This window comes from Bombina bombina, chromosome 1, assembly GCF_027579735.1.
Source record: "Bombina bombina isolate aBomBom1 chromosome 1, aBomBom1.pri, whole genome shotgun sequence".
NCBI classification, from domain to species: Eukaryota; Metazoa; Chordata; class Amphibia; order Anura; family Bombinatoridae; genus Bombina; species Bombina bombina.
The window spans coordinates 926,933,578-926,961,571 of NC_069499.1; the positions used below are offsets into that span (position 1 = coordinate 926,933,578).

A 27,994-nucleotide genomic window follows, 5' to 3' on the forward strand; every position below is an offset into this window, starting at 1 on the left:
AATACATAAGCTAGGTTGAACGACCAAGGCGCCACTAATGCATCCACCAGTGTCGCCTTGGGATCCCTGGATCTGGACGCGTATCGAGGAACCTTTGCTTTCTGGCGAGACACCACCAGATCCATATCTGGAATGCCCCATAGTTGAGTTAACTGGGCAAAAACTCCCCCGGATGAAAAGTCTGACGACTCAAATAATCCGCCTCCCAGTTGTCCACTCCTGGGATGTGAATTGCAGATAGGTGGCAGGAGTGATCCTCCGCCCATTTGATGATCTTGGATACCTCTCTCATCGCTAAGGAACTCTTTGTTCCCCCCTGATGATTGATGTACGCTACAGTCGTCATGTTGTCCGACTGGAACCTTATGAATTTGGCCTTTGCTAGGTGAGGCCACGCCAGGAGCGCATTGAATATCGCTCTCAGTTCTAAAATGTTTATCGGAAGAAGAGACTCTTCTCGAGACCATAGACCTTGAGCTTTCAGAGAGTCCCAGACCGCACCCCAGCCTAAGAGACTGGCGTCGGTCGTGACAATGACCCATTCTGGTCTGCGGAAACTCATTCCCTGAGACAAGTGATCGTGAGACAACCACCAGCGGAGAGAATCCCTGGTTACCTGGTCTACTTGAATCTGGGGAGACAAGTCTGCATAGTCCCCATTCCACTAATTGAGCATGCACAGTTGTAATGGTCTTAGATGAATTCGAGCAAAAGGAACTATGTCCATTGCTGCAACCATCAATCCTACTACTTCCATGCACTGAGCTATGGAAGGCTGAAGAATAGAGTGAAGAACTTGACAAGCGTTTAGAAGCTTTGACTTTCTGACCTCTGTCAGGAAGATCTTCATTTCTAAAGAATCTATTATTGTTCCCAAAAAGGGAACTCTTGTTGACGGAGACAGGGAACTCTTTTCTACGTTCACCTTTCACCCGTGAGATCTGAGAAAGGCTAGAACAATGTCTGTATGAGCCTTTGCTTTGGAAAGAGACGACGCTTGGATTAGAATGTCATCTAGGTAAGGTGCTACAGCAATGCCCCTCGGTCGTAGAACCGCTAGAAGGGACCCTAGCACCTTTGTGAAGATTCTGGGAGCAGTGGCTAAACCGAACAGAAGAGCCACGAACTGGTAATGTTTGTCCATAAAGGCGAACCTCAGGAACTGATGATGATCTTTGTGGATAGGAATATGCAGGTACGCATCCTTTAAGTCCACGGTAGTCATATATTGACCCTCCTGGATTGTTGGTAAAATTGTCCGAATGGTTTCCATTTTGAATGATGGAACTCTGAGGAATTTGTTTAGAATTTTTAGATCCAGAATTGGCCTGAAAGTTCCCTCTTTTTTGGGAACTACAAACAGGTTTGAGTAAAAACCCAGACCTTGTTCCGCTGTTGGAACTGGGTTTATCACTCCCATTTTTAATAGGTCTCCTACGCAATGTAAGAATGCCTGTCTCTTTATCTGGTCTGAAGATAAGCGAGACATGTGGAACCTTCCCCTTGGAGGAAGTTCCTTGAACTCTAGAAGATACCCCTGAGAGACTATTTCTAGTGCCCAGGGATCCCGATGTCTCTTGCCCAAGCGAAGAGAGAAAGTCTGCCCCCTACTAGATCCGGTCCCGGATCGGGGGCTACCCCTTCATGCTGTCTTGGTAGCAGCAGCAGGCTTCTTGGCCTGTTTACCCTTGTTCCAGCCTTGCAATGGTTTCCATGCTGGCTTAGGCTGGGAAGAGTTGCCTTCTTGTCTGGAGGCCGCAGAGTTAGGATTCGGTCCGTTCCTGAAATTGCGAAAGGAACGAAAATTAGATTTGTTCTTAGCCTTGAAAGGCCTATCCTGTGGGAGGGCATGTCCCTTTCCACCAGTAATGTCTGAAATAATCTCTTTCAATTCCGGCCCGAAAAGGGTCTTACCCTTGAAGGTAATATTAAGCAATTTATTCTTGGACGACACATCCGCCGACCAGGATTTTAGCCAAAGCGCTCTGAGCGCCACTATTGCAAACCCTGAATTTTTCGCCGCTAACTTAGCCAATTGGAAAGCGGCATCCAAAATAAAGGAATTAGCCAACCTTAGTTCGTGAATTCTGTCCATGACTTCATCATATGGAGTCTCTTTTTGGAGCGAATTTTCTAGTTCCTCAAACCAAAAATACGCTGCCGTGGTGACAGGAATAATGCACGAGATTGGTTGAAGCAGGAAACCTTGCTGAACAAATATCTTTTTTAGCAATCCTTCCAATTTTTTATCCATAGGATCTTTAAAAGCGCAACTGTCCTCAATAGGAATAGTTGTGCGCTTAGCTAACGTTGACACTGCCCCCTCAACCTTAGGAACCGTTTGCCATGCGTCCCTTCTGGGGTCAACAATGGGGAACATTTTCTTGAATATAGGAGGTGGAACAAAAAGGTATACCTGGCTTTTCCCACTCCTTAGTCACTATATCCGCCACCCGCTTGGGTATCGGAAAGGCATCAGCGTGCACTGGGACCTCTAAGAATTTGTCCATCTTGCACAATTTCTCTGGAATTACCAAAGAATCACAGTCATCAAGAGTTGTTAGGACCTCCTTAAGCAGGGCGCGGAGATGTTCTAACTTAAATTTAAATGTTACGACATCAGTGTCTGCTGAGAAACTTTTCCTGAATCAGAAATTTCCCCCTCAGACAGGCCCTCCCTCACTGCCAATTCAGATTGATGTGAGGGTATAACTGATAAATTGTCCTCAGCGCCAACCTGCTCATCTTCTGTATTTAACACTGAGCTGTCGTGCTTTCTAGGGTCGGATGGCAGTTTGGATAACAGATGCTATAGAATTATCCATTACTGCTGTTAATTGTTGCATAGTAACAAGCATTGGCGCACTAGATGTACTAGGTATCGCCTGCTCGGGCAAAACTGGTGTTGACACAGAAGGAGAGGATGAAGAACTATCCCCACTACCTTCATTAGAAGAATCATCTTGGGCAATCTTATTCAATGTGGCAGTACTAGCCATACTTTGTTTGGACGCTATGACACAATTTGCGCATACATTAATTGGGGGAACCACCTTGGCTTTCATACACACAGAACATAAGCCATCTGAAGGTATAGACATGTTAGACAGGATTTGGCAGGCTAATAATGCTATAAAAGCGTTTTTAAAGAAAAGCGTTACTGTCCCTTTAAATAATAAACAGGCACACTTTATTTCTGATATAATGAAAAACAATGAAGGCAATGTCCGATTTTAACAAAATTTTTACCCCAGAGTCCTAATGCCTCGAAAGTATTGCACACCAAGTTTCAAGACTTTAACCCTTAAAATGAGCAAACCGGAGCTATTTGTTCAATTAGACAACTTTAGTACACCACAATCACAGCCACAGCCTTGCTGCAGCTTTTACCTTCCCTGAGAGTTATTCAGCAATGAAATAAACCTTCCAGAGTCCGTTTTAGTATGCCAGAGGACCCCTCACATGAAGCTGCATGCACTGCCATGGAAGTAAACTGCGCAATTGAGGCGCGAAAACGGGGCCTCCTTCCTCTGCATATCAGAGTGAAGGGGCCTTCCTGACTGAAATAGCCATCTAAGTAAATGCCAGGCGAAAAAAACGTTCCCAAAAGTGCTTTTAAGTGCACAAAACACTCTAAATGCCATTAAAATATTAAATAAAACAATCGATTTAGCCCACAATAGTGTCAACCAGTGTAGAGCCCATTTGTAAGCCTTAATCTGTTATGAGTCTAAGAAAATGGCTTACTTACCCCTTAAGGGAAAAACTGACAGTCTTCTAGCATTAACATGTCTTGTTAGAAATATGACTGATCATACCTTGAGCAGAAAAGTCTGCAAACTGTTCCCCCCAACTGAAGTTCTCTGGGCTCAACAGTCCTGTGTGGGAACAGCAATTGATTTTAGTTACTGCTGCTAAAATCATACTCCTCTTTAAACAAAACTATTCATCTTTTTCTGTTTAGAGTAAATAGTACAAACCGGCACTATTTTAAAATAACAAACTCTTGATAGAAGAATAAAAAAGTACAGCTAACACCACATACTCTTTACCATCCCCGTGGACATGCTACTTGTTCAGAGCGGCAAAGAGAATGACTGGGGGGCGGAGCCAGAGGGGGAGCTATATGGACAGCTCTTGCTGGGTGCTCTCTTTGCCATTTCCTGTAGGGGAAGAGAATATCCCACAAGTAAGGATGAAGCCGTGGACCGGACACACCAATGTTGGAGAAAAGTGGTTACTTGATTTTTCACAAACCGAAATATTTTTTATTTTTTTTAATCACATTAAAAGCACTTAACTTTTTGTTCTAATTTACTTAACTTTTTAAAATTATTTTGTTTATTTGCAGCTCATTGCAGTCATTGCCATGTATTGAAGACACACCTGCTCACACGTAAGACCCCTATGCATGCTCCAGATAACCATCACGCACTGCGCATGAGCATGGGTACAATGACGCTGGCCAAGTAAATATTGAATTACAAGATTCATTGTTCACTTGGTCCTAATCGCTAAATCTCTGCGAGCAATCGCTTAGTAAACTAGTAGAAAGATAAAAAAAAAAGCATATAGCTAATATAATAGTAAGTTATGGGGCAAAATAAATCTGAGAAGTTGTTTCATTACACACAATTAAACAATTTTAGGGCTGCAACTAACGATTATTTTCATAATCGATTAATCAGCCGATTATTTTTGGATTAATTGGATTTAAAAAACAAACAAACTATATTTAAAATAAAATCGACAACCAAGGTGCGATATTTATCTTTGTTAACTCTCCACCAATGCAAGGGGCCTCTTAGCCAAGAAATGATTGTTAGAATGAAGTCCATGCTTACTCTAATATCTATATGCAATGGTAAATAACCAGCTATAAAGGTTAGAGAAAAAAAATCCAGTCAGCTCTTAATATAGCTATATACTTAGAGGTTGAATTTGGTACATATTACAATTAATAATAAAAAAATTTAAAAAAATAAAAAAGATAAAAAGTGCTAAAGGACTATACATCAATAACAGGCCTTATACATGTTTCTATACAGTACCTATAATCAGCAATAGCAAGCGATCCACTAATAATTGTGCAAACAGAAAATAGTGCACATCAATTCAAATAAATGTCATCAATCTAGGGCTAGGTGTAAATAACAAGCTTGGCACTATATCGTGCACAGCATAGTCCCAAATCACCTGATTTTATATAAACAATCCAAATGATGACTCCTATTTTATTTATGGGTTGCACATAAGCCAGGAGTAGTAGTAAACTTATACTGTCCTGAAAAAGTGAAAAGTAAACATCTGTAGATGCCCTTAAGGCTAAGGGCATAACTATAAAACACAATACCATGTGCAGGAGCTCATTGTAGTAAAGTAGCAGGTGCCATGCAGAGACCGACTAATCGATTATGAGATTCGTTCACAACTATATTCAAAATCGATTATATTGATTAGTTGTTGAAGCTCTAAACATTTTATAAAAATCTCAAGATGTTTACCGTCCCTTTTAATATACATGCCTCCAGCAGTAGATATTTCCCAATAGGTAGTTGGATATTATGTTTATCCTTTATTGCACCACAGTGAGTGCACATTGTTTTGCACTTATCAGTTAAAGCGACAGGAAACCCCAATTTTTTCCTTTCATTTTTTGGATAGAACATACAATTTTAAACAACTTTAAAATGTACGGTTTTAACAAAATTTGCTTTGTTCTTTTGTTATTCTTTGCTGAGGAAAAAATCATTGCACTACTGACAGCTAGCTAAACACATCTAGTCCGCCCATCACAAGAGACAAATGTGTGCAGGCACCAATCAGCAGCAGCTCCCTCTAGTGTGGGATATGTGCACATTCTTTTTCAACAAGGGATACTAAGAGAACAAAGCACATTTAAAAATAGAATTGAATTTTAAAGTGTCTTAAAAAAGGACACGGTCTGACTAATGCAAGTTTAATTTTGACTTTCCTATCCCTTTAACGCCTTAAGGACCAAGGGCGTACAGGGTACATCCTACAAAAATATGTCACTTAATGACCAAGGACATACCCTGTACGTCCTCAGGGTTTTCAAGCGCTGGAAGCGATCGTGATCACTTCCAGCCGCTTTCATGTTATTGCAGTGATGCCTCGATATTGAGGCATCCTGCAATAAAAAAAATTAAGCATTCGATGCAGAGAGAGCCACTCTGTGGTGCTCTCTGCATAGGCCAGCGATGGTGCCAATCGTTGGTGGGTGGGAGCCATAGCAGGGAGGCGGGTGAGCAGGCCATCGCTGGTGCTAGATCCGGATCCTGTTCCCGTGTGTCTGGGATTGCGCAAGGGGGCGGGGCTCAGGAGCGTGCACGCCCATGCCATCAATGATCAGCCGAAGGAGGGAGAGGGGAAAGGGAAAAAAATGTTTGGAAAGGGATCCGGGAGGGGGTATATATTTTTTTTACAAAAAAATGGCAAATTTGTTAGTAAATTGGTTACTGGCAGACAGCTACCAGTACCTAAGATGGCGGCCAATAGGTCGAGGCTGGGGGGTAATGGGGGATCCAACACTTATAATATATATATTAAAAAAAAAAAATCAGCACCTTTATTTTTATACTTGCAGACTTTCTTGCAGTGACAATTGTGGGGTGGGGGAGGGAAGGGAGCTGTTTGAGGGGGGTTAGGGAGGGATGTGTCAGGTGGGAGGCTGATCTCTACACTAAAGCTAAAATTAACCCTACAAGCTACCTTATTAACCCTTACACTGCTGGGCATAATACAAGTGTGGTGCGCAGCAGCATTTAGCGGCCTTCTAATTACCAAAAAGTAATGCCAAAGCCATATATGTCTGCTATTTCTGAACAAAGAGTATCCCAGAGAAGCATTTACAACCATTTGTGCCATAATTGCACGAGCTGTTAGTAAATAATTTCAGTGAGAAACCTAGTTTGTGAAAAAAAATTAACAATTTTTTTTTATTTGATCGCATTTGGCGGTGAAATGGTGGCATGAAATATACCAAAATGGGCCTAGATTAATACTTTAGGTTGTCTACTAAAAAAGATAGAGGAGATAGAGGAGATAGATATACATTATATATATATATATATATATATATATATATATATATATATATATATATATATATATATATACACACACACACATGTGAAGGGACACATATCAGTGTTACAATGTAACTATCGCTAATGTTGAAAAAAAAAAGTGGTTTGGAAATAGCAAAGTGCTACTTGCATTTATGGCCCTATAACTTGCAAAAGAAGCAAAGAACATGTAAACATTGGGTATTTCTAAACTCAGGACAAAATTTAGAAACTATTTAGCATGGGTGTTTTTTGGTGGTTGTAGACGTGTAACAGATTTTGGCGGTAAAAGTTAGAAAAAGTGGGGTTTTTTTTCATTTTTTTATATTATATAAAAAAAATTCTAGTAAATTATAAGATATGACAAAAATAATGGTATCTTTAGAAGGTCCATTTAATGGAGAGAAAAACAGTGTATAATAAGTGTGGGTACAGTAAATGAGTAAGAGGAAAATTACAGCTAAATACAAACACCGCAGAAAATTTAAAAATAGCCCTGGTCCCAAACAGTCAGAAAATTGAAAAGTGCTGTGGTCACTAAGGGGTTAAAGACAATTAGGTAAATATATGTAGCTGGGTTAGCCATGTTTTGATATTTAGAAAATCCTCAATTTACAGAGCAAATTACATGTAAAAGGGGGGGGGGGATAATAATAGTATACTGTGCAAGTTGTTTCATTATATATAAAAATATCAAGGTGTTAACTGTCCCTTTAAAGTTAGTCAAAATATATTTTGTATGAACTACAGCTTCAGATATTTGTCAAGCCTGATACACGGAATTATCATGTTACATTAGGGCTCAACAAATGTGATCTGATTAATGTATGTGCATATTATACAGAATTATCTAAGCTTTATTAAGTTTGGGATTCTGTGCCACTACACATTTTTGGTTCTTTAATATTGGTTAATCCAGCAAATAAATATCTATTTAAAAATACATTTTCAAATGTACTCTTTTAGACATTACAAAGGGGAAAAATATGTCTCTTAATAATAATAATAATAATAATAATAATAATAATAATAAGGCTATCTTGGTTTGTAAGACAGTTAAACCTTTAGGGCCCTTGAGAATATTCTATAACGAAGGAACAGAAAAATACATAAAAACTAGAAAACAAAAACTAATTCTAGCTTTTTGGTGGAGTAATAAAGTGGCGATTAAAAAAAAGAAACCATTTTGATAAAGTAATAACGTAAAGTTAGGATCAGGCAGTGAAACGTTAGCCAATTTAGTGTTCAAAGGTTTTAATTAGTTTAATTTAAATTCTGAAGGCTTCAGCCACTTCGATTTTTTTAAAGGGACTGTAAACAATCATACTTCTTACATACTAATTAAATTTATAATTGTATATATATATATATATATATATATATATATATATATATATATATTTTACTGTGCAGAGTGTAAGCGCTACAGAAGCGAATCAAACCAAATTATTATCTTTGCCGTTTTTTTTCCTCCTCTGTCCGCCCATGCAGCCTGAGTCAAATCTTTCCCAAAGTCAGTGCTGCAGGGCAGTTACGTCACACTCCAGACTTCCTCCGCCCATCTCTTTACCCAGAGCGTGCATTCTTAGTATATATATTATATATATATATATATATATATATATATATATATATATATATATATATATATATATATATATATATATATATATATATATATATATATATCTCAATATCAGCAAATAACTATCCTATGGAACAATCTAAGTAAATTTTATGCATTCAATGTTATGATCTCTGTGTTATATTTCTTTGTAAATATTCAGGCAAAGATGTTTGAAGGGGGAAATAGATTTAATAATACAATAACTTTAAAAAAAAAAAGATTACATTACAAATTAAAATTTAGTACTGTTGCTCGTTCGTCTGTAGGAGTGACTCACCGCTCTTTCAGAAACACAGAATCGCAATGCACTGCGAAGCATTGCGATTCTGTATAGAGAACAAGTAGGATTGCAGTGCACATGCGCACGTCAAGAGGGAACGCGCGCTGTGAAGATAGGAGAAGACGGACGTTCGATCGGCTGTTGGCTGCAGGGGCTATGACGGTAAGTATAGAAAAAAAAGTTTTTTTTAGCAAGGCGGACAGAAAAGGCTATTTCGGCAGAAGATATTATAAGTGTGTTTAACGCTTCCACTGCGCTTTTTCTCTGCATAACAATAATAAATGCAATATTAGTTTATAATTGGATAATACATGAATTTAGTTAAACAAGGTTTACAGTCCCTTTAAGCAAATTTGTTTTCCTCTAGGGTGCTACCTCAAAAAAAATGCAAAAGGGGCATTCCAGTTTAAAAATAAAGTAATGCTTTATTAGTGTTATTAGATTAATTCACATCTCGTCATCTGCAAATCCCTAAAGTAAACACAGCAACCAATCTAAGCAATGAAGTCAAGAAACAATGCCAGCCATGGAGACAGACAGAAAGCCAACACTGACTTATGCACAAAATGAAACTGCACAGAAAAGCTGGAGAGAATCCAGAAAAGAATAGGAGCACTTCCTTTTATCTGAATAACCCACACTACTGGAGTTTAACCAGTGGATTCAGAACTGAACATTCTTTTGCCACCACAAAATGTTCAAAAGAAAAATTAGGTGTAATTATAGAAATGTATTTTAATGCCTTCTTTCAAAAGTTGAGCTGAATATATACTGTACATATGGCCTTTTAGTAGGGATGAGATTGACAAAACCTAGGACTCAAAAATTTAGAAGCCAAAATGTTAAAGGGACAGTCAACACCAGAAATTTTCTTGTTTAAAAAAAATAGAATATCCCTTTATTACCTGTTCCCCAGTTTTGCATAACCAACACAGTTATATTAATACACTTTTTACCTCTGTAATTACCTTGCATCTAAGCCTCTGCAAACTGCCCCCTTATTTCAGTTCTTTTGACAGACTTGCATTTTAGCCAATCAGTGCTGATTCCTAGGTAACTTTACGTGCATGAGCTCAATGTTATCTATATGACACACATGAACTAATGCCCTCTAGGGGTGAAAAACTGTCAAAATGCATTCAGATTAGAGGTGGCCTTCAAGGTCTAAGAAATTAGCATATGAGCCTACCTTGGTTTAGCTTTCAACTAAGAATACCAAGAGAACAAAGCAAAATTGGCAATAAAAGTAAATTGGAAAGTTGTTTATAATGACATGCCCTATTTGAATCATGAAAATGTGTTTTGGACTTGACTGTCTCTTTAACCCCTTAATGACAGAGGACGTACCAGGTACGTCATAGAAAAAACTTCCCTTAATGACAGTTGACGTACCTGGTACGTCCTCTGTTGTCTGAAGTGCTGGAAGCGATCTTGATCGCTTCCAGCTGCTTACAAGGTATTGTAGTGATGCCTCAATATTGAGGCATCACTACAATCCCCCATTTTACATACCGATGCAGAAAGGGCCACTCAAAAAAAAAAAAAAGGATCGATCTAGATGCAGTGGCATCTTTGTTCTTTAATAAGGGATCTGGGAGGGTTGAATATTATTTAGGGGGGGCCAGCTACACTACAGCAAACATATTTTTTATTAAAAAAAAAACTATTTTGGGGGGCAAATTGGGTACTGGCAGACAGCTGCCAGTACCCAAGATGGCGGCATATAGACAGAGGGGGAGGGTTAGAAAGATGTAAGGGGGGGGGATCAGGGAGGTTGTGGGGTGAGGGGGGGGGGGGATCTATCACTGCAGACTTTATGCCAAAAAATAAAAAAAATATTTTTATTTCAGTACTGGCAGACTTTCTGCCAGTACTTAAGATGGCGGTGACAATTGTGAGGTGGGGAGGGAAGAGAGCTGTTTGAGGGGGGGGGTCCGGGGGGGGGATGTGTCAGGTGGGAGGCTGATCTCTACACTAAAGCTAAAAATTAACCCCACAAGCTACCTAATTAACCCCTTAACTGCTGGGCATATTACAAGTGTGGTGCGCAGCAGTATTTAACGGCCTTATTATTACCAAAAAGCAACACCAAAGCCATATATGTCTGAACAAAGGGGATCCCAGAGAAGCATTTACAACCATTTGTGCCATAATTGCACAAGCTGTTTGTAAATAATTTCAGTGAGAAACCTAAAATTGTGAAAAATTTAAGTTTTTTTTTTATTTGATCGTATTTGGCGGTGAAATGGTGGCATGAAATATACCAAAATGGGCCTATATCAATAATTTGGGTTGTCTACTACACTACAGCTAAAATTAAACCTAAAAGCTCCCTACAAGCTCCCTAATTAACCCCTTCACGGCTGGGCATAATACACGTGTGGTGTGCAGCGGCATTTAGCGGCCTTCTAATTACCAAAAAGCAACGCCAAATCCATATAGGTCTGCTAATTCTGAACAAAGGGGATCCCAGAGAAGTATTTACAACCATTTATGCCATAATTGCACAAGTTGTTTGTAAATAAATTCAGCGAGAAACCTAAAGTTAGTGAAAAAAATTGTGAAAAAGTCAACAATTTTTTTTATTTGATCGCATTTGGCGGTGAAATGGTGGCATGAAATATACCAAAATGGGTCTAGATCAATGCTTTGGGATGTCTTCTAAATATAAATATATACATGTCAAGGGATATTCAGGGATTCCTGAAAGATATCAGTGTTCCAATGTAACTAGCGCTAATTTTGAAAAAAAGTGGTTTGGAAATAGCAAAGTGCTACTTGTACTTATTGCCCTATAACTTGCAAAAAAAGCAAAGAACATGTAAACATTGGGTATTTCTAAACTCAGGACAAAATTTAGAAACTATTTAGAATGGGTGTATTTTGGTGGTTGTAGATGTGTAACAGATTTTGGGGGTAAAAGTTAGAAAAAGTGTGTTTTTTTTTCAATTTTTTCCTCATATTTTATATTTTTTTATAGTAAATTATAAGATATGATGAAAATAATGGTACCTTTAGAAAGTCCATTTAATGGCGAGAAAAACTGTATATAATATGTGTGGGTACAGTAAATGAGTAAGAGGAAAATTACAGCTAAACACAAACACTGCAGAAATGTAAAAATAGCCATTGTCATTAAGGGTAAGAAAATTGAAAAATGGTCCGGTCATTAAGGGGTTAAAGTGATGATAAATCCAAGTGTATAAAAAAACACTAGGATTTACCATCACTAAAAACAAAAGTTAGTTTCAGTTATCACTTACTAAAAAAATTGCGGTTGAACTCCCCCTATCTGTGCGGCAAGTATATAGCTAACTCAGCACCTCCGGCCGCCCACGACACAGCACTCTTGTTCAATGAGGTGACGTTTTCACCTCTAAACCAATAGCCGTGCGTATCCACTGACAGCCTAGCACAGCTAGAGGTGAAAACATCACCTCATTGGAGAAGAGCCCTGTACTATGGGCGGCCAGAGGCGCTGAGTTAACAATATACCCGAGGCCCATATAGGGTGAGTTTAACAGAGTTTTTGTAGTAAATCATGACTGAAACCAATGTTTATTTTTAGCAATGGTAAATCATAGCGTTTGTTATACGCTTGGATTTACCATCACTTTAAGATTATAAAACATCCAAAGAATATTGGCCATTTGGAAATAGAGTTTAAATCACTGCACTGAAACACAATGATGACAACCTTTTCTTGCCCAGAACTAACACAAGGGTTAAAGGGGCATCAAAATTAAAAACTTTAACTATTCAGACAAAGCATGCAACTTTAAAGATGTTTCAATTTACTTCCATTACCAAAGTTTATTTGCACTACCAGAAGCCTAGCTGGTGACTGATGGCTATGTAAATATGCCTCGTCAATGGCTCACCTGATATGTTCAGCTAGGCCACAGGAGTGCACTTCTGCTCTGTAGCTGATTTTAACTGTGTTCAACCTGTTTGCAAAAACTTTTTTCTTTCTTACGCTTTTATGTCCCTTTAAATCACATCACTTGTATGACCTGACAGAACCACTGGAAATAGTCTGTCACAACCTGTCTAGATTCCTTTTCCCCAGTTCTTGAGCATTTCTCAAACTCTTACAAGCTTTTCATCAGCCAAAACATGTGAGTAATGAAATCAAAGGGTTAAATTACTGCTTTGTGAAAGCTATATCAGTGTTTAACCCTTTAAATGTCAATAACACATGTGGACAAGAAAGAATATGCATAAAACTTCAAATTACACTAGAAGTAGAAATGAAACAGCTTAATTGCCCAAAATGAAAAGAGCTGTGTGTGTGGCTGTTTCAGAGAAACATGAGACAGGTGCAGCTCTGGAAGAATTGTGTGTATTGCAAATGGGAATTATGCAGCTCTCAGCAGTCTCTCCTCCCAAATAGAAAAAGGCTAGGGAACATTGCTGGGTAGTGGGTACCAAGACCAATTTTACAGACTACGCAAGCACCTGAGTTAGGGGAGTCCATTAGAGGCTAATAAAAATACACTATACGGCCAAAAGTAAGGGCTTGCGACGGACGGAGAAATCGCTGCAGCGGTTGTCAGGATTAAAAGGTAAGTATTTGAAGAAAACGAGTGGAATGTCAATTTTGATGAATGAAAGTGCCCTTGTTTTTAATAGGTTTATTTAAAAATGGGCACCAATTCATCTAAATTGACCTTTACTTTAATTCCCTTTAAAATTACAAAAACGTCCGGAGAGCTGGGCCCCAGATACGTTCCTTAAACTGAGATCTACAACCTAAAATTGCACCTCTATTCTTTTTGCTGGATGATAACATCTTGTCCCCCTTTATTTTTTGTCGGTCATAACCTGATCCAAACTGTTAATTTACTGAAACATTTGTTATTTCGAATACAGCCTGTATGTATTATATACTAAGAATATCAATAGAGATGCATTGCTGTTCCTGAGCCTACCTAGGTGTACTCTTCAACAAATGATGCTAATAGAACGAAGCAAATTTGATAAAAGAGGTAAACTGGAAAGTTGTAACTGAATGTATTGAAGTTTAATTTTTACTTTATAATGCTTTTTTAAAGGTTAATACAAGTTTCCATGCATTCCAAAGGATTTGCAAGTGTTATTTATTCAGAAAACATAATCCTATATTGTAGTTGAGTAGGATTTCCAGCCTACCTAATATAGGTAGTTTTAGTTGGTGACCAGTGGGCATAATAATAAAAATATTCATTAAAGCGATGGTAATCTCTCCCCTTTATAAAAACAGATCAGAAATGTTAGTGATAGTTTAGATGGAATTTAATTCCTCAGTTGTAATGAAGTTGCGCTATAACTTACTTTTTAATGTAGATATGAAACACAAATACCCCGCGCTCCACCCCAAACTTCAAGTCACATTTTCTGTGAGCTAAAGGTTTTAATTGATGTCCTATCAGCCCTCTAGCTACAACAAAAGTGCCATATGGGAAGAGTGCAGATTGGACAACAATTCAAACCGTAAGCTTAAAGAAAAAATGTATTTCAAGTGGGCGGCTGAGTATTTGAATTTCATATCTAGATTAAAATGTTTTAGCACAACTTCATTACAACTGATGAATTAAACTCCATCTAAAATATCACTAACATTCCAGATCTGTTTTTAAAAGAGTTCCTGTTATATCAGTGTTCTCCCATTACCTTTTTAGCAGATGCACCACCTGACTGATTTTACTGACCACCCGGCTTAAATTTTTAGCCAATATTAAAGCTAAAATGAGCTAATATTAAAAATGCTAATTTTGTGTTGCACAAATTATCAATAATACATTTATGTTAAATTACGTCATTAATTTGTGCATTGAAAAGCAGAAAATGTTACACTGCCCCCACCCAACTACTTCATAATGCCACAAGGCTGGCAAAATTATCTGTGTATCATTACTTAAATAACACTGTATAAAACTAATATGAATTTAACTATTTAGAAGTATATATTAAAGGGACAGTAAAGTCAAAATTAAACTCATGATTCAGATAGGGCATACAATTTTAAACAACTTTCCAATGTGTTTAAAATTATAGATAATCCCTTTATTACCCATTCCCCAGTTTCGCATAGACAACAGTTATATTAATATACGTTTTACCTCTGATTACCTTGTAGCTAAGTATCTTTTGACAGCCCTTTGATCACATGACTTTTTACATATCTATTGACTTGCATTTTAGACAATTAGTGCTTTGTTGTGCTGATCTTAAATAAATCCAGCACAAAGTTATCTATATGGCCCACATGAACTGGCAGTCTCCTGTTGTGAAAAGCAAATACAAAAGCATGTGATAAAAGGCTGTCTGTAGTGGCTTAAATGTTATAAAGTACATCAATATAGCCATTTGGTTGTGCAAAGCTGGGGAATGGGTAGTAAAGGCATTGTCTATCTTTTTAAACATTAACAATTTTAGTGTTGACTGTCCCTTTAAACTTCCTTGCCAAAATAATATTGGTAAGCCAGTCAAGCATTTAACAAATGTATATATAGATAATTGCCCAAAAATCAGCAAGTAAAACTTTGAGACGCACTGTATTTATAAATCCATGCTTTATGGACAGTGTGGTAATCTGACATCACATTTTCCATGAGATGCAAACATATTTACAACTTCATTGCAAATTGTGTAAGAACTACGGGAAGAAACATTAATTACAGTAAAGTGTCCCTTATAAACTCTAAACCGTTGAATGCTTATGCTTCAAATGAACCACTCATTACCGCCTCCACAAAAAATGTTCTCACTTCGCCGGGTTCGCCCCCAAAGTTCCTGTCTTCCCACGTACAGTCAGTCTATGATCAGAATATCCTCTGCAATCCCATTCACCCCAAAGTCTCTCTTCCCACACACTTGATACCTCCACCTCTCACTCCACTGCTTTCTTTGTCTCACCTCCAGGACGGTCCAGCTTCAGGATATCCCTCAGGTGCTGCGTAGCGTCAATATCAATACTAGAAGCCGCGGCCATATCTGTATACACCTCCCAGTGCGCGGCGGAATGATCACCGCCAGCAACTACAGAACTTCCGGCAGTCAAGGGTTCCCCCCAGAAACATGGACAACACCAGAAAGGTTCCGTGGTGAAAGCGTTCAGTCTGACTGCGCGGTATACTGTACTGTAGAGAGCGGGAGAAGCCGCATCAGATACGCAGTACAAACACTGGGTAACATGCGACCAGTTAGTAGGCTAGATTCAGTAATATATTCTACTGTATAAAGTTTTTGCTTTCCGTTCTTAGTGTTAAGTGGCGCTTTATAATAGTGGTTCTCAAACTTTTTTTAAACTGTAGCACACTAACACTTGGCAATGAAAATATTTCTGTGGCAACTACACCTGTGTACTTATTGCTGGTCTCGTAAATTTTTAGCATTTTACAGGTTACACTACATGTAGATCAAATTATATTACAGTTTATATTATCATAGAAATGATAAAATGTAAATATTTTGCAACAAAATCAAAATGGGAAGGTTGTTTAAAATTGCATGTCCTATCTGAATCATAAAAGTTTAATTTTGACTTATAGTAAACCTTTAAAGGGACATAACACCTAAACTATTTATTTCATGATTCAGATAGAACATTTGAAAAAGCAGTACTGTAAGCTTTAGAGCCAGCCCATTTTTTGTTCAGCACCTGGGTAGCACTTGCTGATTTGTGGCTAAATGTAGCAAACCAATTAGCAAGCGCTACCCAGGTTCTGAACTAAAAATGGGCCGGTGTCTTAAATTAATCCCTCTACCATAGGCATTTGTATACTACGTCACTTCCGGTGACGTTTTATCAGCTGGTGGAGGTTTGTGGCGCTCACTGCGCATGCGCTAGAGGCCCAAACTCCTTACATCAGCTGATGCGAAGATTCAAAGAATGATGTGGCACGCGCACGTTACTGGTTACAAAATCCCAATGAACGTGTTTGTTCATTGGATTTTGTAACCAGAAAGGGTCGCACAATATGTACACCGCGGTCAACTGTTACTAGTAAATACACACACCATGTACTAGTGACAATTTTCACATATTCACTGTTCATATATATATATATATATATATATATATATATATATATATATATATATATAGTGTTATATATAACACTATATATATATATATATATATACTATATATATATATATATACTATATATAAATATATATATATACTATATATTCATATATCTTCATATATTATATATATAACACTATATAACAATGTCAGTACCGTTTCTGGTTACAAAATCCAATGACACGCCGCTTGTTCATTGGGATTTTGTAACCAGTAACGTGCGCGTGCCACATAATTCCTCATCAGCTGTTGTAAGGAGTTTGGGCCTCTAGCGCATGCGCAGTGAGCGCCACAAGCCTCCACCAGCTGACAAAGTGACGAGGTATACACATTCCTACGGGTAGAGGCATAACTTTAGAACACCGGCTCCTAACCTTTCATTACTGCTTTTTCAAATCAAGATAACATGAGAAAAAGAAAAATTGATAATAGGAGTAAATTAGAAAGTTGCTTAAAATTGCATGCTCTATCTGAATCATAAAATTTTTTTTTTTTGGTTAGTATCCCTTTAAGATAAGTTTCTCCTATATTTTTCTTTAAATGCAATATGTAATTTTCATTAAAGGGAAACCCAACATTTTTCTTTCATGATTTAGGTGGAACATACAATTTTAAAGGGACAGTAAACCTAGCAAATAATGTTATATATTTCTGCACATAGTGCAGAATCATATAACATTATCTTAACGCCAGCTCTCTAAAGCAAAGGGTTAGAGAGATATTTTACTATAAAAACAGAACGCCTCTACTGAGCGGGTCTGTTTTTTTCTTCTAAGCGCATCGCGGCACGCTGTCTAATCACAGCCGGCCCAATCATGCTATTAAACTTAATGTAGCTTGCTCCCGCTATATTAGAGTATATTTAAAAAAATAATAATAAAGAAAAAATTGAAAACCCATGTCTAAAACATCTAATTTACTTTAACAATCCTATTCTATAAAAGGCCAAGTGTGTTTGTCCGAAGCTGTCATGCGCAGTAGAAACTGCGCAAGGACAAACACACCTGGACTTCAAGAAGACTGACCTGGCTGGCATGACATCTGTGACGACCGTGTGTGATAGGGCCTGGCGTGACGTGGGGCGGGCGGGGCTGGACGGGGCCGTGTGGATGTCAGAGAGAGAGAGAGAGAGCTCAAAAAAAGACCGGTCATAGAGAGAGAGATCAAAAAAGAGGGGGGATAGAGGGAGAGCAAAAGAGATAGGGGGGAGGGAGAGCAAGAGAAAGGGATGAGAGCAAAAGGGGAGATAGAGAGAGCAAAAGAGAGGGGGGAGAAATGGGGAGAGAGCAAAAGAGGGGAGAGAAAGAGAGCGCAAAAGAGGGGGGAGAGGGAGAAGAGAGCGAGTGAGCAAAAGAGAGGGGAGAGAGAGCAAAAGAGAGGGGGAGAACACAAAAGACAGGGGAGAGGGAGAGATAAAGAGAGGGTGAGAGAGAGCATAAGAGAGGGGGGAAAGGGGAGAGAGAGCAAAAGAGGGGAAAGAAAGAGAGCGCAAAAGAGGGGGGAGAGCACAAAAGACGGGTGAAAGAGAGGGAGAGAAAAAGAGAGGGGGAGAGAGAGCATAAGTGAGGGGGAAGAAAGGGGAGAGAGAGCAAAAGAGGGGGGGGAGAGAGAGAGCAAAAGAGATGGGAGAGCACAAAAGACGGGAGAGAGAGTGCAAAAGAGAGGGTGAGAGAGAGCAAAAGAGAGGGCAAAAGAGAGGGGAGAGAGAGAGTGCAAAAGAGGGGGGAGAGAGGGAGGAGAGAGCAAAAGAGAAGCGGGATAGGGAGAGAGACAGCAAAAGAGAGGGGGAGAGCAAAAGAAAGAGAGAGCAAAAGAAAGGGAGAGAGAGCAAAAGAGAGGGTAGAGAGCGCAAAAGAGAGGGCGGAGAAAGAGGGGGGGGAGACAGAGAGAGCAAAAGAGAGGGGAGAGAGAGAGCGCAAAAGTGAGGGGGAGAGAGAGCAAAAGTGAGGGGGGAGAGAGAGCATAAGAGGGGGGGAGAGAAAACAAAAGAGAGGGGGGAGAGAGAGCAAAAGCGAGGGGGGAGAGAGAGCAAAAGCGAGGGGGAAAGAGCAAAAGAAAGGGGAGAGAGAGCGCAAAAGAGAGGTGGGAGAGAGCGCAAAAGAGAGGTGGGAGAGAGAGCAAAAGAGGGGGGATAGAGAGAGCAAAAGACAGAGAGAGATAGCAAAAGAGAGGGGGGAGAGAACAAAAGAAAGGAGAGAGAGAGAGCAAAAGAGAGGGGGAGAGAACAAAAGAGAGGGGGGAGAAAACAAAAGAAAGGAGGGAGATAGAACAAAAGAAAGGAGGGAGAGAGAGAGAGCAAAAGAGAGGGGGGAGAGAACAAAAGAAAGGGGGGAGAGAGGGCAAAAGAGAGGGGGTATAGCACAAAAGAGAGGGGGGAGAGAGAGCGCAAAAGAGAGGGAGGGGGAGAGAGAGCAAAATAGAGAGCAGAAGAGGGGGAGAGAGAGCAAGGGGTTGAACCGCTGTACTGCAAAAAATGGCCCATGTACACGGGCTTTAGGACTAGTCCTATAATAATTTTGCACAACTAAAAGAACATATAAATAATACCACAACTGTTCTAACATTTGAAAATAATTTTTGTAAAAAGCATACATCAACTTGGAATAAAAGTGTAATTATATGACCTTGATTACTTAGTATTTGAATAACAGACTAGACCGTTTAAATTCCATATTTAATCCTCTAGGGGTCAGTGTGTCTACTTCAAAAATCCATTTACTTTCTAACTTTAGAAGTTTCTTATTGAAAAATTGATAATAGCAGTAAATTAGAAAGTTGCATACTCTATCTGAATCATGAAAGAAAAAAATTAGGTTCAGTATCCCTTAATGTGAAAGTAAATCCTAGCGTTTTACAAATGCTAGGATTTACTATTGAAACAAAGGGCACTTTCATTCATGAAGTATAAGATACTTCATGTAGAAAGCTCCTTTATTTGATTCAACCGATCGCCGCTCTTAGCTCCTACAGCAGCGCATGGATAAAACATTTTTGGCTAAAAGGTGATGTTTTCACCTCGTAGCCAATAGCCGTGCGGTAAATCCGGCTCCGATGGGCGCCAAGCCGGATTTACCGCACGGCTTTTGGCTAAGAGGTGAAAACGTCATCTCTTAGCCAAAAAAGTTTTTAGCCGTCGGCTGCTGTAGGAGCTAAGAGCGACGATCGATTGAATCAAATAAAGGAGCGTCCTACATGAGGTATCTTATACTTCATGAATGAAAGTGCCCTTTATTTGTTTCAATAGTAACTCCTAGCGTTTGTAAAACGCTAGGATTTACTTTCACTTTAAGTTTAACAATACCTATATAAGAGAAGTATTTTAAATTACAATTATTGCACTTTTTAAAATATTTGCCAATAGGTAAATCCTTATTCCTTTCCATATCTGCATTTTCTATTGAAGGAATATGCTCCCTAATCCTCTCTCTTGACTGGTCTCTATAATTCACCTATATACTGCAATGCAAACCACATTTACACTTTATCATGTGAAGCACATTTCTATCTGTGCATCTTATCACATCTCAAATTTTACATTCTTTACCATTTAAATGTGAATTGACTTTGTTTTTTGTTTATTTGCTAGTGTCTGCATGATTTGCACGCAAAACAAGGATAAAAACCTTGTAGTTTCTTTCCAAATAAATCCTGCTCAACATTAGTGTTCTTTTATAGTTCTGAGGGTGCTAACCTATTTTTTAAATACTTAGCTTTATGAAAAATTATCTTAGGTTTTCCTGAAATTCTATTACGCAGTAAGGAATCTGTAAAATATGCCAATGTTTTTGCATAATTTTTTCTATAATGCTATGATTTGCACTATAGTGAGTGATAAATGGTATCTGAATACCTTCCTGATCTGTCAATAGATTATCCTCTTTTCTTGTTGTCTTATCAATAAGTCCTGCCCTATCTATCTGACCAATGTCATCTCTTATTTTATCAGTATCATAGCCTCTATCTTTAAAATGATTTAGCCAAATTTTGGATTGTTCATAATAATCTGTCTCTAGTGAGCATTTTTTGTTATTATTCTAAGCATCTGACCTTTTGGGATATTGCGTTTCCATACTTAATGATGACAACTTGATGAATGTATATAGTTGTTTGCATCAATAGGTTTGAAATAAGTTTTGGTCTGTATTTTGTTATCTTTAATAAAAGTATTTAACCCCTTAACGACCAAAGACGTGCCAGACACGTCCTACAAAAAACGGTCGTTAACAACAATCCTCTGGGATTTCAAGCGGTGGAAGCAATGATGATCGCTTCCAGCCGCTTTCAAAGTATTGCAGTGATGCCTTGATATTTACCCACCGATGCAGAGAGAGACACTCTGTGGCATGGCATGATGAAGGACATGTAGTCCGAAACGTTGCTGTCTTTTTGTGCTATTGGGTAATTATCCATTGGAGTGCTGCTATTCTTTTTTACATTTAGGCCCTCTCTGCATCGGCCAGCGATGGTACCGATCGTTGGTGGGTGGGAGCCATAGCAGGGAGGCGGGTGGGCGGCCCATCTCTGGTTGGTTCCAGATCCTATGTCCTTTAAGCGCATGCAATTGTGCCGGAGTGTGCAAGGGGGTGGGGGCGTGCGCGCTACATTTAAATTCAATGCAATGTATGGGAAGGAGGGAGAGGGAGGGGAAATAAATGTTTAAAGTGACCTGGGAGGGGGTAGGGAATTGAGGGGGTCAGCTACACTACAGAAAAAATATTTTTTAGATAAAAAAATTATAAAAAACAACAACAATTTTTTCAGCAAAATGGGTACTGGCAGACAGCTGCCAGTACCCAAGATGGCGGCATATAGTTAGAGGGAGGAGGGTTAGAGAGCTGTTTGGGGGGTCAGGGAGGTTAGGGGCTAAGGGGGATCCAACACTGCAGAATAAATATAAAATTAAATGAAAAAATGCCTTTTATTTTAGTTCTGGCAGACTTTCTGCCAGTACTTAAGTTGGCTGTGACAACTGTGAGGTGGGGGAGGGAAGAGAGCTGTTTGAGAGGGATCGGGGTGGGATGTGTCAGGTGGGGGGCTGATCTCTACACTAAAGCTAAAATTAACCCTACAAGCTACCTAATTAACCCCTTAACTGCTGGGCATAATACAAGTGTGGTGCGCAGCGGCATTTAGCGGCCTTCTAATTACCAAAAAGTATTGCCAAAGCCATAAATGTCTGCTATTTCTGAACAAAGGGGATCCCAGAGAAGCATTTACAACCATTTGTGTCATAAATGCACAAGCTGTTTGTAAATAATTTCAGTGATAAACCTAAAGTTTGTGAAAAAGTTAACAATTTTTTTTTAATTTGATCGCATTTGGCAGTGAAATGGTGGCATGAAATATACCAGAATGGGCCTAGATCAATACTTTGGGTTGTCTACTAAAAAACATATATACATGTGAAGGGTTATTCAGGAATTCCTGACAGATATCAGTGTTCCAATGTAACTATCGCTAATTTTGAAGAAATAGCAAAGTGCTACTTGTACTTATTGCCCTATAACTTGCAAAAAAGAAAAGAACATGTAAACATTGAGTATTTCTAAACTCAGGACAAAATTTAGAAACTATTTAGCATTGGAGTTATATGGTGGTTGTAGATGCGTAAGAGATTTTGGGGGTCAAAGTTAGAAAAAGTGTTTTTTTCCATTTTTTTCATCATATTTGATCAAAAAAAATTATAGTAAATTATATGATATGATAAAAAATAATGGTATCTTTAGAAGTTCCATTTAATGGCGAGAAAAGCAGTATATAATATGTGGTGGTACAGTAAATGAGTAAGAGGAAAATTACAGCTAAACACAAACACCGCAGAAATGTAAGAATAGCCCTGGTCCCTAACGGTAAGAAAATTGAAAAAATGGTCTGGTCACTAAGGGGTTAAATCTAAAACATGTATATTATTCTTGCTAATTTCTTTAATGAAACTTAGGTTTAAATAATTATCATTCCTCTGTTCAAAAAATTCCTTAAAGTTTTGTTCCGTACCTTTCCAAATAATTACAATATCGTCAATATATGTTTTGAATGTGACTAGGTTCATCCTCCCATCTTAAAAGAATGTTTCTTCCCAGTTATTTATATGACCAGATAGAATGTCTAAAGTCACTAGGGTAAGAGCAATCTTGTGTGTTAAATGTGGAGTAAGGAATAGAAATTTATTACATTGCTTTTGGTATTGTTATAAGATTAGAAAGTTCTGGTATTAAGTTACTAATTGGATCCGTAGGCTATATCAAATAAGAGTATATCTTTAAAGGGATACTATCCCCAAATTTTTTCTTTCATGATTTAGATAGAGCATGCAATTTTAAGCAACTTTCTAATTTACTCCTATTATCAATATTTCTTTGTTCTCATGTTATCTTGATTTGAAAAAGCAGTAATAAAAGCTTTGGAGCCGGCCCATTTTTAGTTCAGCACCTTCGCTTGCCGATTGGTTTGCTACATTTAGCCACAGATCAGCAAGTGCTACCCAGGTGCTGAACAAAAAATTGTCCGGCTCTAAAGCTTACAGTACTGCTTTTTCAAATCAAGATAACATGAGAACAAAGAAAAATTGATAATAGGAGTAAATTATAAAGGTGCTTAAAATCTCATGCTCTATCTGAATCATGAAAGAAAAAAAATGGGTTTAGTATCCCTTTTAAGTCCAGGATATCATATATATATATATATATATATATATATATATATATATATATATATATATATATATATATATATATATATATATATATATACTATGATCCAATTAGCACGTGTTCCAGCACTCCAGCTTCTATATGTAGTGAAGCACCTGGGTGCAGTCCTCTATGGAATGTAGATAAGAACTAGGAAAGGGAGGGATTTGTGTAATTATATAAGCAATAAAAGTTAGTTTATTGTTTTTGACAACAACATTTGGTCATAGGTCGACGTTTCGGCTTACGTAGAAGCCTTCCGGTGTTGTTGTATGCGGCTGTTTGACGCCGATAAGAGTTTTTCACTTGTCTTGATGAAGGCTTCTACGTAAGCCGAAACGTCGACCTATGACTTACAAATGTTGTTGTCAAAAACAATAAACTAACTTTTATTGCTTATGTCAGTATGTATGATAAGAACCTTCAGTAGTGCTCTCCAAATAATATATCACCTTATGGCAGGGTTATAAAACAATATATTTAAATAATTATCCTTTAAAATAAACCCTCAATCAATATGCATCTACTAGGAACCATAAAATTAATACAAATATCTGAATTCTTTTTATTTAGTTAATATCTATGAACATATTGAAATATATTTATAGTACCAGAACATGAAACAATATTATTTGCATTTAAAACAATTAAGATATGCCATGCAAAGTTCATACACGTTTACCTTTTAAAACCAGCCTTATTTACAAATAGCCTTTCATTCAGTTTACACAATGAGACTTAAAATCTTTAACTGCTAACAACTCAAGCAATACACTCCGTTATTTAACCACAATTTATTCTAACACACTTCTGAATTATTACTATATATTTGCACAGATAAACAATTTAAGATCAGGATTAGTTTAACAATACATAGGCTATGAAATGCTAACTTGAAATGTAAACTATTTCTTTAACTCTGTTACATACAGCAATAGTAAATGTTTACTTTAAATGTTTGCATACAAATAGGCAAGCTAATAGCTATTCAAGGTTATGAAAAACTAGCTTTACAATACAATTTATCTACCACAATATTTTAATACATTACCAAGGATGAATGCCAATCGATATCCAGTATTCCTTAATAGGAATTATCTCACCTCAGAAACACCAATAAGTATATATATGCAATCAATGAGAAAAATGGTAGATCAGCTTTGCCAAAGTAAAATGGTCTTTTTCACGCCCAGCGCCCATTTACAAATTAGCTCAGCAGAATCTTTAAAGTACAAACAAGTTACAAGGTTAGTGTAGACCGATGGTAATTATACCAGAACTGCCTACCTCCTAATTGCACCTCTCACAGTTGTGCAATTGAATTTATAGGAATATAAATTACAAAGGATGGAGGCGGCGCCAAAATGAGGCTATCTGGCACTCAAAAAATTTAATTTCTATGAAAACTTATAAGTTTCAGGTTCAAAAATTATTATTATGTCAGTTTAGGAGAGAAGGATCTAAATTACTCACATTGGATTGGCAGCTCACAATATATATATCTATACAATTGGACCTTAGGATCTGGTTTGAATTATTTATATTTCCTTATGTTAACTAAGACCAATAAATTAAATTATTGATTCCTAAAAAATGCAAGGTGCTGCAGGTACTAATATCAGAAAACAATTTTTATTACAAATGTTCAGATAAATTCATATAAGTTGATGTGGGTTCAAAAATTAATGTATAAAAACATTCACTAAAATACTAAGACACCGGTGCCCAATAATTCTTAAAAATGTAAATAATATGACCTATTAGAATCAGATCAGCAGGCTAAAAGCAAACATTAGATAAATTATTACAACACTCTAATCATCCATTCGCTGTAGAGCGGTTTATCTACTAATAAAAAAAACTTTTAACAAAGACCAATTCTAAAACTCAGTTCAAATACTTGATATTGGCTAAAATTAAATGAAGCTCAAGACGAGCTGTAGTACAAATAACCGGATTGAACAAAATATGTGGTGGCCATTTCTGCTAATTAACACAGTTCTTAGTGTGTTAGGACACTATTGAGAGTCTGTATAAAACGATGGGAGCATACTCATATATGCGGTGTTGTCTGGCAATCTCCGTAAGGGCTTGAAAGTCTCTTAAGCAGCAATCACCTGTATAGATGTATGATAAAGTTTTTCAAGGTGCTTGTTAGTCTCCTTTTTATAATCAATCAGAGTGCCTGTGTTTAAACGTTCTTCACACTCCAATTTAACAAGTAATGCTTGAGATTGGAAACACTCACCCGGTCTCTCGGTGATTCAGGCAGCAATTCTTCAGCCTGTTTGTCTGCGTCCCGCCGGGGTCGTGTTGAATCACTTTAAATAAGTGTTAGCAGTCTGCTCTGGATTCCTTTAGTGTGCACACTGTTGAATCTTCCGTTCATCTATACTGCTACCGTCTGACCAGGTTATTCAGGTGTGACGGTCCTGGGAGTAGAAGTGTCTCTGTGTATTTTTCCTCTGCAGGGCTGGATAGTAGTCAAGTCTACGCGTTTCAGCTCACCAGGGAGCCTTTGTCAAGATGCCTACGTCGTTTATTTAAAGGGAATTTCATTAACCCGTTCATTGTTTTCAATTAATGTATTCTCAACATGTCCTTATCACCTACTTTCTACTTGTCAATGCCCCATTCTTAATATTCAACCGGTGTATTTGTTTCAGATTCGCTTCTAATATGTGAAAATAACCACTTAATAAAATGTGAAAATAACCACTTAAAAATAAATTAACTGTTTTATATCTCAATCCTGTTGACCCCATAGCACCTTACATTAATTATTTTGATATCAATAATCTCCAACAATAAAATACAAAAATTGAAAATAAATAGGGCACTTAGAATACGAAATAACGGATTCCGATTTTCAATAATAATTTACATGAATGACTGTTTACATAAATAATCTCAAACCATCCCAGATTTGAACTCACAACCTTTGTGGTGGGAAACCTACTTCATATCCATTATGCTACCATTGTGGCTTTAATTCCTCTATTCATATTGTAGTACTTAGCTTATTTACCCTTATATATAATATTAGCCCAAAGTATAGACTGACCAGAATATATGGATTAAAAAGGACCCTCCCTATCTAGAACTACAGTTAGCTCGTTCGACTATATATAAAGTATAGATTACTTAAGTTGAGTGTGAAAAAGAATTTATTTGAAAATTAAAATGGTAATGGCCTTAGTCAAGATCATGAATATCTTAACTCATAATTTAAAGGTCTATGTCATGGTTAGTTTCAGTCTTTAGATGGAATGGATGAATTATAAATTTTATATAAAAGAATTCAAATCCATTTCGCTATTAAGTCCCTTAGGGTGAAGTGTTCCAAAATTAAAAATGAATTCTGCTTCATGTTTTAACAGTTTCATCCCTATGTTTCCTCTTCTCCCATCTGATACTACTTTTTTAACTCCCCAACATTTTAGGGCATTGGTGTTACTATTATGAACCTCTTTGAAATGCTTATACAGAATGGTATCTTCCCTCAGATGTTCTATCGCTAGGATATGTTCACGTATACGGTCTTTTAATTTCCGTCCCGTTTGTCCAAAGTACCTTAAATTGCAGTTACATTCTAGCATATAAATAATATTCATATCTGTACATCTTATGATGTCTGTTATTTTAATTAGTCTTCCATCTTTATCTGATTTTATCTGTTTTAATTTTGTGCTATGTTTACAGGATTTGCACTGATGGCACGGAAAAAAGCCTTCAATTTGTTCTCCTTTTAGGGTTTTGTATCCTTTATTGCACATTTGTTTCCCATTTCTAAATTCACTGGGTGCTAATATTGATTTGAGATTTTTCGCCTTTTTATAGATTAATCTCGGGTTCCTTCCTATACTAGGCCCTATTAGTGGGTCTTTCAATAACAAGTGCCAGTGTTTCTTAATTATTCCTTGAAATTGTTTATGGTTAGCTGAGTAAGTTGTAATTAACGGTATATCCAGTGTTCCTTTCCCCTCTTCCTTTCTAGGCTTGTCTTTTTTCATTAGCAGTTCTTCTCTATCTATACTCTTAACTTCGTTTGCTATTTGTGTGATTCTGTTAGTATCATATCCCTTTTGACCGAATCTTTTTATAAGCACTTTTAACTGTTCCTCAAAATCTCCTATATCAGTACAGTTCCTTATAACACGTAGTAATTGACCCTTTGGTATGTTCTTTTTCCATTTGGTATGATGAAAACTAAGAACTGTGTTAATTAGCAGAAGTGGC

The 27,994-nt window shown here is 37.6% G+C and overlaps 1 protein-coding gene across 1 annotated transcript in view; it reads right to left on the reverse strand.

Moving 5' to 3' along the window:
- Positions 1-15,994, reverse strand: part of EDC4 (enhancer of mRNA decapping 4) — a 425,877-nt gene extending 409,883 nt beyond the window's left edge. Inside the window, exon 1 of the mRNA XM_053715906.1 lies at positions 15,893-15,994. Within this exon, the coding sequence (XP_053571881.1) occupies positions 15,893-15,968 (76 nt within the window). The 5' untranslated portion in view covers positions 15,969-15,994. The remainder of the gene's footprint in view (positions 1-15,892) is intronic.
- Between the last annotated feature and the right edge of the window lie 12,000 nt (positions 15,995-27,994).